The sequence below is a fragment of the Gadus morhua genome, chromosome 22, assembly GCF_902167405.1.
Source record: "Gadus morhua chromosome 22, gadMor3.0, whole genome shotgun sequence".
NCBI classification, from domain to species: domain Eukaryota; kingdom Metazoa; phylum Chordata; class Actinopteri; order Gadiformes; family Gadidae; genus Gadus; species Gadus morhua.
Genome location: NC_044069.1, coordinates 11,071,677 through 11,091,982, shown reverse-complemented (window position 1 = coordinate 11,091,982; position 20,306 = coordinate 11,071,677). Strand labels below are relative to the sequence as shown.

At 47.4% G+C, this 20,306-nt stretch overlaps 1 protein-coding gene across 1 annotated transcript in view; it reads left to right on the top strand.

Annotated features, from left to right (window-relative positions):
- Positions 1 to 19,846, top strand: part of LOC115536060 (histidine-rich glycoprotein-like) — a 60,480-nt gene extending 40,634 nt beyond the window's left edge. Inside the window, exons 3-4 of the mRNA XM_030347717.1 lie at positions 19,289 to 19,644; positions 19,792 to 19,846. Coding sequence (XP_030203577.1) covers positions 19,289 to 19,644; positions 19,792 to 19,846 — 411 coding nt within the window. The remainder of the gene's footprint in view (positions 1 to 19,288; positions 19,645 to 19,791) is intronic.
- Positions 19,847 to 20,306: the final 460 nt, after the last annotated feature.

The following is a 20,306-nucleotide window of genomic DNA, read 5'->3' as shown; positions in this document are numbered from 1 at the left end:
GTGTCAATTTCTGCATGCCATTGATGTAGGGATTTTTTTATTAATCGCTTCTAATATCTTACAATGTGAATGTATTCTTTTATTTTTGAACATTTGTAATTCGCTGATTTATCTCATCAAGATTAGCATCCAAAAACTATTATAAAGGTAATGTGACCTCCTTACATACGAAACAATAACACTCTGAATAAGCACATCAATTATAGATGTGGCACAACCAAGTTTAAGTCAAACAATACGATAATACCAATATAAAGTTTAGAAGTAAGGTATAATTTATCTTCGTTGTGAATCCAGGATTGTGTGCTAGTGCTAGCTACTTAGACATGACTTCCATTTGTCTGCCAAAAATGCTTTGAGTCAAATAAAAAGCTAAAATATTTTACTGTCTAAAGCCTATGAAATATATCAAAAACATGCCTTACAGTTTACAGCATAGAATTGAGAGTGACTCTGTTCCAAACATTTCCATTCCCACAATTATCTACCACTGTCTGAATCCGTTTTCATCTTGACATTGTTTCCTAAATTACCAAATCGTAAAAAAAAAAGATGACATCTGACACTGGATCCACATCCACAGTAGACCTATACACCCGACTCATGGCTTTTTTTTTTTAATCTTCTCCTTCCTTGTTTGACTTGAACAATAAACAAATTCAAAACGGCCCTATTGAGGAAAAATCCCTGAAAGGGCATAGCCTTTGAAAGCATGGCGTGTACGTTTATAATCCCTTTTGTGTCTTTTGTTTTCCGTGATTAAAAAATAAAAAACGTGGGAATTGTATCTTGAATTGTAATATGCGTCCATTGTTAAACATTTAGTCAAACCCAGAATTTCATTATAATGCGCCATCTCATCTTCTCGGCAGCCATTAGCCCCCATTACCCGCTTGTGTTCACACACATACATGCTGTTGCCATGGTAATTCAAGGGCGGCCGGGTAGGTAAGCCAATTGGCTGAGCCCACTCCTCTGACATTGGAGTAAGCACAGCTAAGGAAGTCTTTCACGGGGCAAGGCTGGATTTCAATCAGCGGGGCCGTAGCGCCAGGGAAACCGGGGCATTCCAATGCAGTTATGCTTCAGCACTTTTTCAATTTGGGCTTGGCCTGCCTCAGATTATGGCCTCTGGCGTATTGTTAATGAAAGTCACATTAGACATCCCATCCCATTCCCCGTCTCCCAGCCCTCCAACCCACAGAGGGTGCTTCAGCGCTAGCGGTGTGGGAGGCTAATGGTCTTAGCCGCGTCCCGCCGGGATGCCTGCAAACGGGGCTCTCTCGGAGCGTGCTCCTGTCTGATGGAGCCCATTGCTTCTCCTGTGGAGCGTCGACGAAAGGAACACTCCAATCCCTCCGTGTTGCTAGGAATACTCAGATCCGGGGCGCGTCTGGACATTTGGATGTTTGCGTCTTGGCAAATCGTCACGCTGAAAGGAATGCTTGAGTTGAAATCACATGTGGCTGGAACAAATTCCCTTGTTTAAGTGCCCATGAGCAGGATGCTGACCTCTTTTAAATAATAGCCCAAAACTCTCCCCCCCCCCCCCATTGTGAACGATTTAAAGTGGTTTTCTAAACACATGGTTCGGAATGGTGTTGATGTTTGGCACAGTTTTATAAGGCGTGATACCTTTTTTGGTGCACGAGAGAATACATTTTACATTTGTCATTCCTCAAGACAAATTGTTTTGAAACACTTTGTAAGTAATGTCTGCATGTATTTACGATTGTGAGTATATTCGTTGGTGCAACAAAACTATGCAATACTTTTGGTGCCGTGGTTTTTAAAAAAAGAACGCACAGCTTGACAGATGTCCAGAATTGAGAAGTCGGCAAAGTGCCTAGAATATATGAATGTTGCACTATTGGCCTTAAACAAAATGAACTTGACACTTGACTCCAGTATCAAGTACCAATTTAATGTTGAATAAATATTAATTTTAAAATGTTTATCATGAATATGGAAGTTTATCAAATTGCCTTTATGAATAAAAAACATTACAAAAACATGCTGGAAAAACATAAAGTAGGTTAAAAGGTTATCCTTTCACTCCCTCTCTTTCTCTATCTATTTCTCGGTATGTCTCTCTCACCTTCTCTTTTGCTTCCTCTCTCTTTCCCTCTTCGTCTCTCTCCCTCTCTGCCTCTTTCTCTCACTCCCCCTCTCCCTTTCTCTCTCTCTCTCTCGCTCTGTTCACAGAGTATTCATCGCTCCCTTTGCGGTTGTCGCCTGCTTTGAGGTTCTTTACAATGTGTGCCCCGGCGACCATTTTGCTTGTGATGGCATTTTGCTTATGATACTTATGGGCCTTTGAGACCAACTTTGATTTCAATGTTGATCAGGGACTATGAGAAAGCAGCCGACAGCTAAGCATTATCTGCACCACCTCATAGGCTGAACTGCTTTGCGGTAAAGCTGGGACGTAGCAGCCGCTGACATATAAGTAGCTTAAGTATCTAAACAAAACTTTAGAGCATAAGAGGACATAAGGAACTTTATCCTCCCTGTGTGGAAAAAAAGGAGACATCAGCATTTTATCGGCGCATATTTTTACTCCACTCACGGCTTAGTACAGCTACAGTAGTATACAGACAACGCCAAGCTCACTGAAACATTGCAGTGACCAGGTCAGGGGCGTATCCACACCAGGTGCTGGGTGTAGTGGCCCATGCCCAAACAAAAATGTGATTGGCCAACTCAAGTACTACTTCCTGCAAATGCTGGGGGTTGTGGTGTTGTACCCGTCCCCCCACCCCCACCCACCCGCCGCTGGGTATTCATTGTAACCCGAGTCCTAGGCCTTACTAAATGAGTCTGCTCACACAAGACGAACAGTAGAACACATACTGTCATCCAAGTTTGAGCCCGAAGCATTGTTCCTCATCTGATTGTTCCCATCTCAGGCCAGACCCTAAGGCTGCCACCAGCACCTGCATCAAGCAGCACTAAATGTATTCAGTGTACACTGTTCCCTTGTTTTTGTCATATTCGTTTGTTTTGTGCACTGATTTTTTATTCAGAGCTCGGAGGACCTTCATATACAATTACATTTTTCTTACTCTTCATGTCTGTTCTGAACTTGGGTCCCAGAAAATTGAATGATATGCCTGGTCCAACTTTACATGTTGACAGTCCTGTACCTGTGCACGTGTCGTGCACGCACGCATTTACACACACCATGTTTTACTATAATACATTTCTGAGATCAGCTCCCAGCATGCACTTATGAGGCTGCGTGGGTCCAGTGGGACTTATTTTTCCCTTGGATTATCGATTTCCCTGTTAAAGATAATGTAGATAAATTGCTGCTCTTTCTGATTTCAAGAGCACTCATCATTTCTTCCTGCCCTCTCCCCTGAACCAGCCCTTTTTATATAGTCTTTAACAGTTCCTCATGCTTATCAGGCCTCCCTTCCCATGCTAAAACTGCCAGGGCCAGGGGTCGGGGGGGGGGGTTCAATCCTTGTCTTTTACTGCAGAGTCCATTAGATGGACGCGTTGGTGTCCTCACACTGAGACCTGAACCACTGGCCCGGTCCTTCTGTTACATCACGCCAAGCCAAACTCCCTCAGACCTCTGCTCTCTGGTCAGTGTGAATGGACTCCAGGGTCCCCCCCCCCCCCCCCCCCCCCATGTGAGTCCATTGCTCCGCGAGCCACAGTCCATCTAATTGTGAACCATCTATGACGAACAGCGGAGGTATTTAGGCGCTTTTTTTCCTGTGCGGAGGAGGCTAATTTGCTGCGTCGGTACCGTGGGCTGATTGTAGCGAGCTGTGCCTCAAAAGGTCAAACTATGCTGGTGGAAGCTTAATATTTAGTCTCTTGGTTTCTAGTCAGCCCAAGTATGTGTTTTGGGGCGATTACTGCCAAGCTGTCGGAAGTTAAAACCGCCTCTGTTGCAGACCTATGTTGCTGTCCTCGGTTGCAGCTTAAATCACTATGGCAGTGATTTTGTTTCTGTGCCACCCTTGCAGTTGGGGGGAAATCATAAGTACATAGCGTTTATCCATATTGCTTGGTCTCTGTGGGTCTCTGCATGTGTTTCTGTACGTCTTGGTGTAAATCTGCCTTGTTCCGATGACAGATATACGCGTGACAGTTTGTCTGTTTTTTTGGGGACATTTTTTTTATCTTCCTTGAGGGACTGCTGGTTTCTCTGCCGTTATATGTTGTTTGTATCAAAGGAATCTCCTCCGGCCCTCCCAGCCCCTAGCTCTGTTTCCATACCGTGGCTGTCAAGAGAGATCAGATCTTATTTATCTGTCAGAATGTGTGTGTGTGTGTGGGATGTTGGAAATGGAGGGGGCATTCATGTGTCATAGCATTCTGAGACTATAATGCAAGTGAGAGAGGATAACAGAGATGGGAGAACATTTTGAAGAATTTACCGTCAGCACAGTTCAGCTTCAATTCATCGAATATGTGTGCACGCATTCATCTATCCCTACACACACACACACACACACACACACACACACACACACACACACACACACACACACACACACACACACACACACACACACACACACACACACACACACACACACACACACACACACACACACCTGGGCGTACCCTGTGATTCTTGGGCGGTACGTACCGTACGCGATTCATTTCATCCTGGCAGTGTAGAGCATCCTTCGGCGTTCGCCTGAGAGAGGTCACATGATGAGGCAGGCGGTGGAAACCCAGGCGTTGATCGGAGAGAACGTAGCCGCGGCTCCGCCCTCCTGCTGTTCTCACTCGGCGGGAGATCGTCAGCCGATTTATGGCCGTGTCTGCATCAGTGCACAACGCCCAGCGAGGCGGAACGGCTCGGTGGAAACTGTAGGTGCATAAACACGAAGCGGAGGCGCTAACATGATGGTTTCATTAGCACGATGCCCGCCGCCGCGGATTGTGGAGCTATTAAGGGGCGGCGGCTTTTCTGACCGAATGAAACGGATTGATGGCGAGGGAGGGCATAAATCGCGCCGTTTCTCACGCTGACTCGGTGTCACGGGGCGTGCCGCCGCCCCTGCCTCCCCCTCCCCCCTGATTTACTATGCGTTTGGGTGTTTGCTGAACGCATGGCGAACCCTCGCCCGGGCCTCAAATCATCCGGTGTGGCGAGGAAACGACAACAGGAGCAAGAAGCCGTGTTCGTGAGTCAGCACATCATTCACCCTAGCCCCTGCGGCCCCCTCCCCTCCCCTCCCCTCCCCTCCCCTCCCCCCATCCCCCCATCATCTGCTTTCATTCTCTTCCAATCCACGCTTCCACTTCCGAGGCCGCCCCCCTCGCCGCCGCCGACCTGCTAAGTGCATTACGGGAGCACAGCAGACCCCCCCCGGATCCCACCACGGACCTGCACTCCCATGGTGTCCGAGGATGGAGCAGCTGCTCGATGAGCCGCACTGCTCAGCCCTGCTTCCTTAGAACCAAAGACGACCTTAAAATAAAGCAACTTGCGCATGAGATGAATTCCTCCTTGGATAATGGTTGACGTTATGCCTGATGGGGGTTTAAATTCAGTGTGAAACGGCTTGAATAGTATGTGCATTTGACCTTGATGCACATCATTAGTTCAGCCTAATTTTAATTGGATGTCTCCTCGCTAGCGTGCGCTCCTCGCTGTGGATATCGCCTGGGCTATTGATTGTCCAAGGCTGCTCCTCTTGCAGCGGGTTCCCCTTGGATATCTCCTCTCATTCATCCTCGTGCTCCTTGTGATTGGTGTTGGGGACCATTGCTCAGACAGGCTCGGCTGGGTTTCCTCTGCAGTGCCGCGGAGAGAATATTATTTAATGGTTGTGTTTTTTTTTCTTCCTGCGTCGCAAAGGTAGTGCAGCTCTCGGTAGGGAGAAGAAAAAAAAACGCCAGCAACACAAGTGGCAACCGTTCACCGCGGGCTCTCCCATCAGCGGAGGGCCGCCCGTGAGTGTTTGCACTTAATTAAGGTAATGATTCGCTGAATGCACATGGGTTCAAGTGGAGCCGGTGCTTTATTGCTCTCCGCCTGTTGGACTCGTCCCCGGCCACCGCCAAATTAGGGGTGAGGATTGACATGAGGAGAGCCCCCTCTTTAAGTGACACCCCCTCCCAGCCTTCTCCCCTCCATCCTCACTTCTCTCCCCCGCCTATATCCAACCCATCCGTTCAATATATCCCGGTCCATAGGCTGCACCCCATGGAGTCGACTTCACTCCTGTAAGAAAGGCCCCATGGGAACAAAAAGTAGAACAACAGTAGTTCAGCCGTGTGCGAGAGAAAAACAGCATTGAAGGGCAATAGAAAGCATCGCACCGGCCAGCAGTCGACACATTTATATAACACCGCATTGTGCTCCACACAGCGAAGGTACGCTATAGCTCTCTAGGGTTCTCCAGGGGGAAGAACCAGGGCTATTGTTCCTGTGTCACAGTGTCAGCGGTCCAGCAAGGGGCAGGAATGTGTTCATGACTCTACATGTTCACCCTGCTCTGCTCCTATGGGCTGCAGAGTCTCTCTCTCTCTCTCTCTCTCTCTCTCTCTCTCTCTCTCTCTCTCTCTCTCTCTCTCTCTCTCTCTCTCTCTCTCTCTCTCTCTCTCTCTCTCTCTCTCTCTCTCTCTCTCTCTCTCTCTCTCTCTCTCTCTCTCTCTCTCTCTCTCTCTCTCTTCCCCCCCCCCCTTGTGCAGCTTTTCACAAGCTGTCTCTCTCAGATTGAGAGATATTGAGTGAGCGCGTACCAGTGAGTGGGAGACGAGGTTAGGGGGCTTCTGGAATCACATTTTACACAACGTGCCTGTGTACACAACAATGTCTGCGTGTCCTCTAGGGAATCAAACTCCTAGAACTAACTCAAAGTAGCCCCTATACATCCCTATGGAGGATACTCAATCATCGCACAGTTTTTCTTTCATTTCTATCTATAGTTGACCTTGATTGATGCTTTAAGGGTTTCACATGATAGAATAATGAAACGAAAATCTGGCTTTTCTCCGTGTTTCGATGATTAAAATAAAAATAACCAACAATTCATATCGTTAGCTTCTTATTTTTTCTTGAGGTAGTGAACAAACACCTTCAAGGCAGAGCTCACCTGATGCCCTTTCAAGCAATGCCGAAAAAAGGAGTTGTGTTTCATGTTTAACAATAGAGGAACTTTGCAATGATTCTGGCCTTACACGGACAAGGACCGACTCTCGAGCCTCTGTTACTCAATGGGTGTAAGCAGATCCTCTCTGCTTCATTGGAGATCCAAAGGTGAGGCTATGCTTTGTCTCTGACGTGATGTCTACTCCAAGCAATATTTCCCTCAATCCTCATAAGCTATAGCCACTGTGGAGGGCCAACTTTCTACAGGGGCGGGGGGGGGGGGGGGGGGGGGAAACTGTGTGCTCATCTCGAAACTATATAGTTTTCATCCAAGTGCAGGAGAGAGACTATTGAATTTGGAGTGGGGGGGTGGGGGGGTGCGGAATGATCACATCATGTGGAGATAGGGTGCAGAGAAAATAGACTTTTATCAAGAAGTGTTGTTATTGGAGGACTGCGGTATTCCCCTGCCTGGGTCGGGACTGGGTTTGTTATTCTTTCGGTGCCCTTGTCTTCATTCCTTATTTCCAGCCTCCATTGGGAGCTGACGGAGAAGACAACGCAAAGGAAACATCACATGGTAGGGGAACGAAGAAGAGCGGAGTTATTGCGCAAAAAGTAAAAAAGATCCTCTGAGGTTTCTTCATACTGATGGAATGTGTATATTTTAGGATGGTTGAATGGTGTTGATTTTGGTATTTTAGGATGGGAAATAAATGAGCTCTGGTCATGCTCAAATGTGGATTCCAGTTTTTGGGTTGATTCTGTTGAAGTGAATATAACACAGTGGATAACAGTTTGGAAATACCATACTAAACAAATCAATCATTGTGTTTATTTTTTGAAGTCATATTCATTCAAGAGATATTTCCTTTATTTACCCGGTCCATTCCAACGGTGCCAAGGTTTGCTCATTGGTTTTGCTCCATTTCTACATTCAAGTATTGAAAATGTCTTTTCTCTTTCCTTCGTCGTTCGATGCCATCGATGCCAGCCCTGTTACACTGCACCACTTCACATGACCTTATTATTTTACATTTGTGTATTTACCAGTACAGCTGCTAAGGGCCACCTCTATAAGTTACTGATTTACAATTCAAAGTGGATCATCCCACGCTTTGCTTGAGTTCTGAAACACACGTCTTCAGATTAATTCCTCCACCGTCATGCGTCTCCCACGAACAGATGTGCGGCTTAAACATCTGTACTGGTTTGAAGGTAGTATGTGTTTTCTTAGAGGTTGTTGGGGGCACAGAGCCCAGAAATAGCTGCAGTAGGCAGCTGGGTTCCACGTCACCCCGAGAGGTGCTGCAGCAGCTATAGAGTCCATCTGGAGACAACCCGCGTCCAAGGACACCGCAGGAGGGAGAGCAAGGAGAACTCAGGCCCTCCTGAATGCACCTTTTGCCACTGAGCTGCTGGGCGGTAACATGGTCCACTCATTAGCAGGATTTATGAGACCTGACCGAACCATGAAGCGAGTCATGAATGAAGAGGAGAGTGCGGATTCATCTGTCCATTTTTCTTTCGGTTTTCTACTTTACTTTACTTTCTTTGTTTCGTGTGTATTTGTTTTTGTTTGTTTGTTTTTTTCCGTTCTTTGTTCGTTTTTTTCTTCCACTTTCACTTCTCTTTCCTTTCTTATCTGTTTCTGTCCTTCTCTTCCACACATACACACACACACACACACACACACACACACATACACACACGCACGCACGCACGCACGCACGCACGCACGCACGCACGCACGCACGCACGCACGCACGCACGCACGCACACACGCACACACACACACACACACACACACACACACACACACACGCGCACACACACATGCACACGCGCACGCACCTTAGTGTTCTGTGACAGAGGAGGTCCCATGGGGCTGTCTCTACATCGCCTCAAAGCCACGCTCCTCTGCTCTCATCCCTCACCCAGTTTGTCCTCTCCACCATTTGCTCGGCGGTGGGCTGTAAAGGCTTATGTGTCGACAACTCCTCGCGGCGATGCTTTGAGCTAGAAACAAAGCTTTGTGGTAAACCAGCAGTGCGTATGTTCAGGGAGGTTATCATAAGGGTAACAAAGGGCTCTGTGTTTTCGTCACCCAATGCTCATTATATTAAATGAGAATTGCAATCCTTTAAATGAATCAATAATTCAACAGGGCCTTGAACAATGGAGCATATTGTTTTGTTACTTCAATCATCGACCGTTCGTAGTTTACATGCTTTGTGTGTGTATGTGGGTGTGTGCACATAAAGTGGGATTCACCCTTCTCACCCGTGATGCCTCAGGCTATCATTGGCAAGGTGGACACACACAAATGTACACACACACAAATCCACACAAAATCCCATCCCGATATGCCCTGGAATAGCTATAGCTCAAAGAGATTCCAGTAGTAGGAGTGAAGGATAGAAAATAAAACGTGATATGAAGGAATATTGACCTTACGGTAAAAACAAGACATAAGTTTAGGCGTACGTGTGTATTTTATCTGTATTTATAATACAGTATGATTTCTTAATATTAAGGCGCTGTGTGAGGCAGTTTATTGTAATGTACATTACATCTGCACAATTTTTTCTGAACAGGCTGAAATATAGGAAACAATGCCAGGACAGGAGCGCGAGAATGAGTTGTTATAAATACAGGCAGAAATGGTCCAAAATGACATAGTTAGTGCGACGGAGGGAGAAAGGGAGACAGCGGGAGAGATCAAGGAGGATATTTCAGCCTGGGAGACAGAAAACGAATTACAGAAAAAAGAGACAGAGTTAGCGGCAGAGAGAGGGAGTGTTGGCGACGGGGCTAGACATAGGCTCTCCTACCGAGAGCGGAGAAGTGCAGTGTATTAAAGCCATATCTCGGAGAGGACTGAGATGCCGGGGTGGCTTGCCAAGCTAGGAATCAGAGCTGTGGCCCTGCGGTGGGTAAAGGGCTGTAATCATAGCTCAGTGGCGGTGGACGTTATGAGGGTGTCCTACACACTGCCCAGGGCTCTATAGTACTGTCTACAGGTTAAAGTATAGCACATTACCTCCTGGCTCCTGCCTCTCCAGCCTGCTCCCGCTATATCTAGGTCTTCTGCTTGGGGCACATCCCATTCTACCCTCTCTGCGGCCATCAATTGAATTTTCGGATTTTGTCATTCTGTGTGTGCGTGTGCGCATCTGTCTGTGTGCGTGCGTTTGTGCGTGCGTGTGTGTGTGTGTGTGTGTGTGTGTGTGTGTGTGTTTGCGTGTGTGTGTGCGTGCATGTAATCTTCTGAGGGCATTTTGTCTGTTTATCCTTGGGAGTTTGTGAAGGTTGATGTGTGTGTCTGCGTGTGTGTTTGTTTGTGTGTGTGTAGTACCAGGTTTCAGTTCTAAATGTCAACTGCTTCTGCTCTATTGGGAGCGTTTTACATATATGCTGACATTAAACGTGGAAGATGCCGTAGAACCGCATGATCAGGATCCCTTAGCCAGACCCCTAACACCTGACACTGACACCGATCTCACCAGTGTTTTAAAACGGCACAAACGCAGGACCATCGCAAAATGCGATGGCGAAGGGGAAAGAGGGGGGTTTGGTGGGCGTGCGGGTATCAGTTTTCCTCAATGAGAGCAGCCTTGTAATCAAAAGGCTAGACAATGTGGAGTATGTCAGTGAGTCACTGCTGCTAGTACCAGCGCCGCTAACACCACTGCTACCACCATTGTGTTCCCAGGGGAGCCCACTGTAAATATGTGCGGCTCCTGGCACCCAGGCACCTCTCCAAGGGGCCGGGGCCCCAGGCTGGATCACAGCGCATGTGTCAAGGCTGAGTCAAATATTTAGAGAGACGGCTCACAGACGCACAAGTCTGAGTGGGAACTCTTGTGTTTACGGCGTTCTTCGGAGACCCTTTACGGGTCAATGCACACCTGCTTTCTGTCTTCCCCGGCACAGGGTATCACAACAGTGTTCACAAAGTGTGGTATGAGGGCTGGTTGTAGGCAGGGGATATGCTGCATAAGCAGCAGGGGTCTCCAACACCAGGGCACCTCGCAACAGCCACGCATGACTAGTGGATGGTTGCACACCGTGTCTCCTCCCTCTCTCTCTCTCGCCCCTTCATCCCCGGGGAGCAGAGACTGTGCTGCCGATGGAGATAAGGTCACCTGTGTGCGTGCACGGCGAGTGTGGTCAGCAGAGATTCCCCAGCCATGCAGAGGTCATGGTAGCAGGATGCGGGGGATGATATTCATGGTATGCAACCAGGGTTTGAAATTGTCAGCCCCCCCACCCCTCCCCTGAGTCCAGCTCACTGTGCTGCCTGTTTGAGTTGCTGTCTGCTAGCCTCATGAAAAATGCCCCCTGCCCCAACATGACCACCTGCTGACCAAGTTGCCATGGTTCTCTCTCTCTCTCTCTCTCTCTCTCTCTCTCTCTCTGGATCTCTCTCTGGATCTCTCTCTGGATCTCTCTCTCTCTCTCTCTCTCTCTCTCTCTCTCTCTCTCTCTCTCTCTGGATCTCTCTCTCTGGTTCTCTCTCTCTGCTTAACCTGACCAACTTCCTTGCCTTCGTAACACCTAACCCTAGTCCCTGATTCCCAGTGTATGGGGTCAGACGAGATGGTAACGGAAAAGTAGCTGCTAACCTATAGAGCCCCATGTGAAGTGGAACCCAGTGTTGGCCCCCAGCTCCACGACTTTGGACAGGACTGTTTGGGTTCCACTGTAGCCGTCGTTGACAGGAGCTAAAGTTCAGAGAGCGGCTCAGTCGGTTGTCATTAAGAGGACCCGTGTGAGGTGACCAGGATACAGCCGCCACAGAGAGGCACTGGCTGCAGCGAGGGGAGGCCATTTCACGCAACACAGCTTCCAGGAAGTCAGACATCCGAGGAGCCCGGAGAAGGCTGCATCTCTTTCATAGTAGGGGGAGGCAGAGCAACCAGGCGTGCCAGGCCCTCCAGAAGACAATATCCCCTGCCTAATGCCACCTGGGATGACTTTTTTGTTATCTGCGTGTCGGAAAGCCTCAGGCTCAAACCGTTCATTTTTGTGCCCTAATGAAAGTGCTCCGGAGCTCACTTATTTACTCACTCTGTGCTTTTGAGTTATGCCACTGTTAAAAAAAAATAAAAAAGATATAACTCCATTTATATTCAGTCTATGGGTGGGGGCGGGGGTTTGTGTAACCGTGAAATAAATGTGGATGCAATGACGGCGTCGCCAGCGGACAAGGCTATAGGTGCTTAAGGAGCAGACAAGGATATAGGTGCTTAAGGAACTGTGCTTGCATCAATCTTCGCTGTTTGGCCAGGGTCCGCATTTAAATAAGGCCACTAAAAAGGCAGACGGGAAACATGGACATATCTGTCTGGATCTGTGGGCAAAGGAGATGGATTCCGCACTGAAGTACTGCCAATGCATCCGGATCTAGTTGTGAGGCTTCAGGGCCTCCGGAAAGAAAACACGCATGTCCCAGGAAATACATCCTTTTTTGGGGGGCTTAATGCATGAGTAAGACTGCAGTTATTATTTTACAGAAGTGGGTCACCACACCACTAAATCTCCTTCAGGGAGTAATTCTGATCGTATATCCCAGAAGAAATTACATTGCAATCCAAACTATTTTCCATTATTTGCAGCATTGGGTAAGTGTGTGTGATAGGTCTTGGCATCAGGACGGAATGGACAACTTTGAGCAAATTTGAGCTTATCTGTCCCACTCACATAGTTGGGCTCCACAGAGTTCAAATGCAGGCCAGTACAACTTCCTCTGATTACAGCAAACAACAATCGTCAATCATGTTGAGACGCAACACCTGTGTGTATTATATTAAGCGTTACCGTACAACGTTTTCAAGAAGGCTGCACACCTTTTGTGCAGCTGGTTATTGGCTGGTTAAGCCAGCCAATAACGCACACACTCGGGGAGAGATCTCCTGCATGGTCGACATGGAACACCAGCGCCATGGATCGTTAACCACAACTTCTAAAATGAATCGGCTTTCGACACCACCACCCTGCGTTCTTTGTCTGGAGGAGCCCCGACAAGGTAACCTAGGTGGAGTGTGGCAGCCCTTGTTATAGTTATGCCATGCCATCCCATGCCTTCCGTCTTTACCTCATTGGGCCACAGTGTTCAAGCATGACCTTCTTTTCACGGCTACTTGCATAGCCATTAATGATACAACTATTGTTGTAGACCCAATGTCATAAAGCCCCACATTGCATTAACCTTTGTTTAAGTAACCTTAAACCCAGCTTGGGTTATGGAACAACTACAAAGATCTAGAGCAAACTACGCTTTGCTGCCTTGAAACATTGAATGAGTGCAGGGAGTTGTCGAGGACAGTTAAAGTCTGGATCACTGTTGAAACTTTTCAATCTTATTTATCTAATCACTGCTAAACTGTATTGGGAATGTTTGTTAGTTGTGGCAAGGCATGTGGAACGCTGGTCGCATCTGCTCATGGGCGTCAAAACAAAACCATAAACACTAATAAAAACAGAGTAATATTAAATACAGCGTGAAAATAACATTTGATACAATGACGGGAGCCTTTTTATACACTGTACACTTTACTGCATATAGAAACGATCGGATGACGTATAGAAAAGAAGAAAAAAAGAGAAGCGTTCACATTGCGAAATATAACCGAGTATAATGGCTGATTTCACAGTGAGCTGTGAAGAAGTGTATCCCATCCAAGCCGCCTTCAGAAAAACCAACAGCTTCCAATAGCCGGAGCTATACGATGAACACGGCTTGCACACCACTTTACCGTGGTGAAGTTGTTTCCATTCTATCAGAGTTGTGATATTTCACGGTAGAAATATTTTTCCTGTTAAGTGGAGAATCATTCCGATGGGCCGTGTTATTCCATAAATGCGACGCCGTGGGGGTGAATCATGTGGGTGGATTCCAGAAAGCTCTTGAAGTCGAAGCACATACAGGAGAAATGAATTATAGGGTAGTCCCTCGTCTCTTTTCTTCTGATAATGAAATGGAGAACTGGGGGTAATACAATCCTTTCCAGTTCCACCTTCAAGGACACGGCGAGTCCATTGACCGTGGCCGCCATTATGGGGCAGAATTATAAGCTGAGTGTGTTGGGAAATGTGCATTGTAACTGCAGTGCTTTCAGCAGGTGCTCTCCATTTTTATTTAAAGACCTGCTTTGGTTCCTGACATCTCCCAGTGGGAAAATATCGTAACCTGTAGTTTTAAAAAACGCAAGCTGGGCCAGTGCCAATACTGTGCATAACTTGGAGAAACGGTGTCTGGATGACAGGACACATGGGAGATCTCCATTCGGTAAAGGAGCAGGAGAAGGAGGGGGAACCACTTTTGACAAATGGACTCCAGAGACACCATTCGTTCAGGTTTCAACACTGCTTACCGAGGGAGCGTCAACCCTCGCTGTTCTTTTTACACAGTAAAGGTGAAACTTAATGCCCTATGTCAGCCATTTTAGTGAAACCATAGTGCGTTTAGTTTAACAGAATGCCCCAAACAGCCCACAATGCTGGTGTACTTGCAGTATGCTTTGATGTTTAGTTTAGGATGAATATCTTGCATCAGCTGTCCATCCCTCTGTGTGTTCTGATCCTAGGCAAACTCAGAATACTGATTTACAAAATGTGACCTATAGGACTTGGAAATGTGTCTTTTATATGCATCTGAGCAGGGTTCGTTGGATTTAAACAGATGGGGTTTCAATGGCTCACTACAAACCTCAAAATGTGTTGGTTTGTTTTTCTTTGAATAAATCAAACTCTCTCTCTCACACACACACACACACACACACACACACACACACACACACACACACACACACACACACACACACACACACACACACACACACACACACCATGATGCAATATGAAATGGATACAACTATTTTGCCTCAATTTATGGCATTTATCGGCCACATTTATGGTAAATCATATACTTTACTAACTCACCCTCCCCATTATCGTACTATATAAGCACGCACGCACGCACGCACGCACGCACGCACGCTCGCACGCACGCACGCACGCACGCACGCACACGCGCGCGCAAACACAACAGACATCTATCATGCATGCATGCAGACACCCAGCCGATGCACATCTGTTTGTCTGCATGTATGACATGGCCTTCAGAGGAAGTGGGAGCCAGGGTAACCGGAGCCAAGCCTAAGCCTTATATAAAATGGAGAAATATGCAGCGGGCTGGGATTCTCTGACGAGCTGCTGAAAGCCTGTGACATGAATCCCGGTCCGGGGACCAATCGTGCATTCCATCGCGGGATTGCCAAGACGCTCGCTCGACGGGCTCCTGATAAAACAAGGGGGCCCGGCCCCTGAGATATGCAGGCTGAAAACAACTGGTGACACCCTTTTCAAGTACAATTAGTGGACGTATGGAGCCCATGTGAAACACATCCAACCTTTTCCTCTACCACCACCACCAACAGTTCTCCACACAAACAAAACAGTGCCGCAGCCACTTGAGCTATGCCTATCTCCAGGCCTGCCTGGATGCCCCTCACTTATGGGGCCAATGAATATTGTCTCCGTGCTCGCGGGGGCAGCACTTAGAGAGCGTTGTAGGCTGCAGCCATGGCGATTAATGTAGCACTCCGAGCTGCTCTTCCTGTTCTGGCTTTTAGAGCCGCTGAATGATAGTCTGAGAATGCCTCTCCATAATGTCACTCCATGGCTGGAGCCAAGGGGTTAGTGTGTTCTGATTCAACGCATGGAAAGAGGACAATAGAAATCCTCTGTTATCTCGACTAGTGTGTTTCGAGTTGTAGAAGTAACCGTATCACTTGGGAAGAAGGATAAAGGACTAGGATATGTGATGCGCTGAGGAGATGAAGGACCGAGGTATAGTTTTGAAGCAGTCGAGTGTTAAAAGACCTTACATGCCTAACTCGGTTAAAGTGAATGTGCGTCTGAAACAATTTAAACTATAAGGTACATCGTCTGAAATAATTTGAGCTCTCTAAAATCGTTTGAGCTTTGAAATGAATCACAAACCGAAAATCAGCTGTTTCTTAACTCTTCAACCTTGACAATTTAAACTATTTTGATCAAATAAAGAGAGTGAGAACATCATGTGCTGATATATCTCAGAACATTGCTGGGAGTCACATGCTGGGGTCTCCTTAGCACTCAGCAGTTTAAACATACAGCTATTCAAGTCTCAGAAATATGTGAATACTGAGTTTAGTTAGTTAGAGTGGCAATGTTAAAATGTACTGAAAAAGTATTTTCATGGTGTGCTTTTACGGCTCTGTTATTGCTCTGGGTATAGGATTTATTTTGAATAACGTTTTTGGGAGAGTAAGCTGGACAGACAGTGCTACAGAGTTATAATCAAAATGCAGACATAATGTCAACCAAATCTGAGTTCACCGAGAGTCGGTGTGGCGATATCATCTGCAAATCCAGATACTTCAGATTTGGGAGCATACGAGTGCTTCGCGCCAACCCTTGCACTACTGATTTAAACAGCAGTCCTTGCCGGTGAAGGGAGGCTGACAGAGCTAATCTTCCAGGTATTATATGTCTCGCTCTGGAGATGAGAGCAAAATGTGACATTATTTGAAATTAATTGGCTTGCGGTTTCCAAACTCGAAGCAGTACAGCTACCTACCCTTGCAGGGAGGAGAAAGTTATTTAATATAAATTATACGTGACATGTATCTGGTGTTGTTATTCGCATAATCAAGCGAAGACACCAATAAATGAATCTAATTCGAGCAACGTTAGAAACACCAGAGCCATGGGTGCAGCAAGAGGTGAGCTGAGTGCTGAGATATACCGGAAATGGTTTGATCCACGTGATGCAATTAATTACAATATTAGTAAGTGCAGAGAGAAGCCTGGCCCTTTTTTCTTAATTTTCGAGCCACAAACTTTCTACAGCCATATGAAAGGCGGGGAGACAGGTGGGAGATCGGCAGCATCTGGCGACGATGTGATGTTGTTTTCGACCACATGCATGTTGATTGCCTCGGTTTCTGCCCTTTTGTCCGCCGTCCTGCTTCCATCATGGAGCAGAGGGGACCCGAGTGAAGCTGTATCAGTGGGGCTCCCATTGGTCCAGGTGCTCCAGATGGATGTGGGGGAAAGCCATTGATCACTGAGTGCAATGACGGGATGAAGAGGTTATTTCACCTATTTCCTCCTTCAAAGAAGAAATACGTCTGGCCCTGGCCGTCGGATCCAACCATAGAAGAAGAGAAGGAGTCAGCGATGCAGGGTAATCATCCAGGTATTTTCAGAATTGGAAGCTAGGCATCAGTTTTTCAACATTTCCTGAGAAGACCTTAGTCTTACTCTGTAGCCGCGATGCATTGGTACACTTCTGAGGTTGCAGTTGTCACTGTCCCAGAACCTCGGGGTCCGGTTTGGCGGGTGGGCGTGAGGAATGTTCAGCAGCAACGTGTCCAGATAATGGCGACGGTGGGCCATCTGAGTGGACAAACGCTCCATCTCGATCATGAGGTGTCCCGTGAGCCCAGCAACATCTTTCTGTTGTTTACTGGAGGGCTTTGACTGTTTGAGTGACTTTTTGTTGCAAGAAGGAGATGAGCAACAACATCACAAATTATTACTTGAGAAGACGTAGGTCAAATTAAAACTATCTTGACCAGTATACTCACAAATCAAGTAGTTAATACTTAAGCTATACTCTGCCCGCCTCTGAACGCTGCATATATATTGATGAATCATAACTATATGTCTGCGAGTGTGTGTGTTTGTTCATATATATATGTGAGTGTGTGTGCACGTGCCAGATGGCCTTCCTCCCCCTGTGCTGTGGCGGTGGGTCCATATGAACGCATTCATCTTACTTTGGGGGGATCGCCCCTCACCTGCTTTATATTAACCACAACATGAAGGCTATAAAGCCGTCATTTTCTATAGCGTTTACTCCGCTGAACTCTGGCCCACATCTTCACCCACTTCCCCCCGTGGCTATGTGTGATGAAGAGCACCAGAATAGAATGTTCTAATCAAAGCTGTGTGCGGCCGCCCCCCAAAGCCCCCTCCTGACTTCACCTGTGCCAAGCGGCCTCTTGCTCAGCTGGAAATCCAACACAGGAATGAGAAGTGCACTTTGAAATGCTCGCCGTTGATCTATGGCCGACGCTTATCGGAGGTGACCCTGTGTCGCTCCACACATGTTTTACTAAAGTAAATGATAATGATATTACAGTTGTTATTATTTCTGGTATTTTCACGTCAAATCCAATTGAAATATATCGACACACCATTGCTCTTTTATATCCGTCTGGAGATCAATAGGTAGAAAGGACAGATATGTGTTTGATAGAGAGGGATAGAAATATGTACATGAAAACCGAAAGCAAAGATGTTGACCTCTTATCACGTGTGACAATTAACACTGAAATATCTTGTAGTAACTTAACTCTGTTCCTGAATTGGAAAGTAAAGCAACCAGTGTGATTGTTGATACCAAACCAGGCTGCAGCAGAGGCAGAACAAGCAAACCACATGCTAAGTCTGTGTGTGGTATTTCATTCATTATTTATAATTCATTTTGTGTGTGTGTGTGTGTGTGTGTGTGTGTGTGTGTGTGTGTGTGTGTGTGTGTGTGTGTGTGTGTGTGTGTGTGCTTCTGTCTGTGTGTTGCACCGATAGCCTCCCAAGCATCCATTCTCAGAGCTATATAAGCTGACCTGTCAGCAGATTTCTTCCTCTGATTTATACACACACAAACACACACGCATATGCACACACGCACACACACACACACACACACACACAACATGCCAGACTGGGAAATGCCATTGCCAGCGTGTTAATCCAGGCATCTTATCAAACCAATCAGCACATTTCCAGCATGAACACATCCAGACCGTGACTGAGAAGGGCTACACAACATCTGCTGCTCTGGTGGTGGTGGGGGTGGTGGTGGTGGGGGTGGTGGTGGCAAGGGAGAGAGGGGCGAGAATGAATGACGCTTAAGAAAGGCAGAGGAAAGGGGTGAGAAACTCCTAGAATCTCTGGTATGTACGAAGATCGTAGATCAACAGCCATTACCCTCCACCTCTTCCTCCTCCTCTTCCTCCTCCTCTTGGGGCTGCTCTGGCATGGTAGAGCTGGGGGGAGTTATGATCATGATTATCGTAATGGGTGAACTCTTGTCCTCCCGTCAAGCATACTATCAACCCTAATTCCTCGGTTGTTTTTCTCTTCTCCTCTCTGCCCCCCCAGCCCAGTGCAGGGGTCAGAGGGTACCACAGCCACAAGGCCTCAGACGCCCAGTGGGCCGCCAGTGAAGGAGGAGGAGGAGGAGGTGGAGGGGGCCCCTCTTGGAGCGGGAGCCCCCCCGACCACCACCCCCACCACCACCACCCCCACCACCACCATCCCCAGCACCAGCACCGTGGCGCTGCCGCAGCAGACCTGCACCACTACCCGCCTCACCACCACTACCCGTCTCACCCCCACCCGTCCCACCACCACAGCCAGCAGCCCACTCATGCCGGCTACACCTACTGCCCGCTGCAGCCAACGGTAAGTGGTGTACACTGCTGCGGAGGCTACGACGGGGGGCACCCACCACTCTGGTATCGCCTTTGCTCCTTCCTTTTTTTTTAATGTCGATCAGTCATCCCTCGCCCTCCTTCTTTAACAATACAGGAGTTGGAGCTCTCTCTCTCCCTCTCACCGTCGATGTCAGTCTCCCTCTCTTTGTTTGCGGGCCCACCTTGTAGGCCAATGATTCTGGTGTTGCCTTCGTCCACTCTCCTCGCTGCTCTACGAATCTGAAGCGTCTCCCTCCCCTCCGTCTTTCCGTCTCCCTTTCTTTCCTTTTATTGTTTTGTCCTCCCTAGCATATGCTGGCTGCTGCAGCCCCCCTCTCTTATCCCTACTGGCCATCTCCTCCTACACCTCCTTTAACCGCCAAGGAGTGACTAAATGACAGCGCGCCTTTAATCTTCTCTTTTCCTTCAAGCCCTCATTATCTACTTTCTCTCCCTCCCTCCTTTGTCCATTTCACCAGTTTTTTCAGCACTCATTTTCCGTCTCTGGTTCTTCTCTGCATCTCATTTAGCTTCTGAGCAGCCGCGTAACGAGGCAACGAGGAGAAGCTTAATTGAGGCAGCGGCACGGTTTGGACGTCTCTCCTTGTCATTATCCTCACAATTAATTGCCGTTTCTCAATCTGTTTGATTCGACATTTATTGGCGAATCAGGTGGAGGAGAGTGACGCTGATTGGTTCTGTAG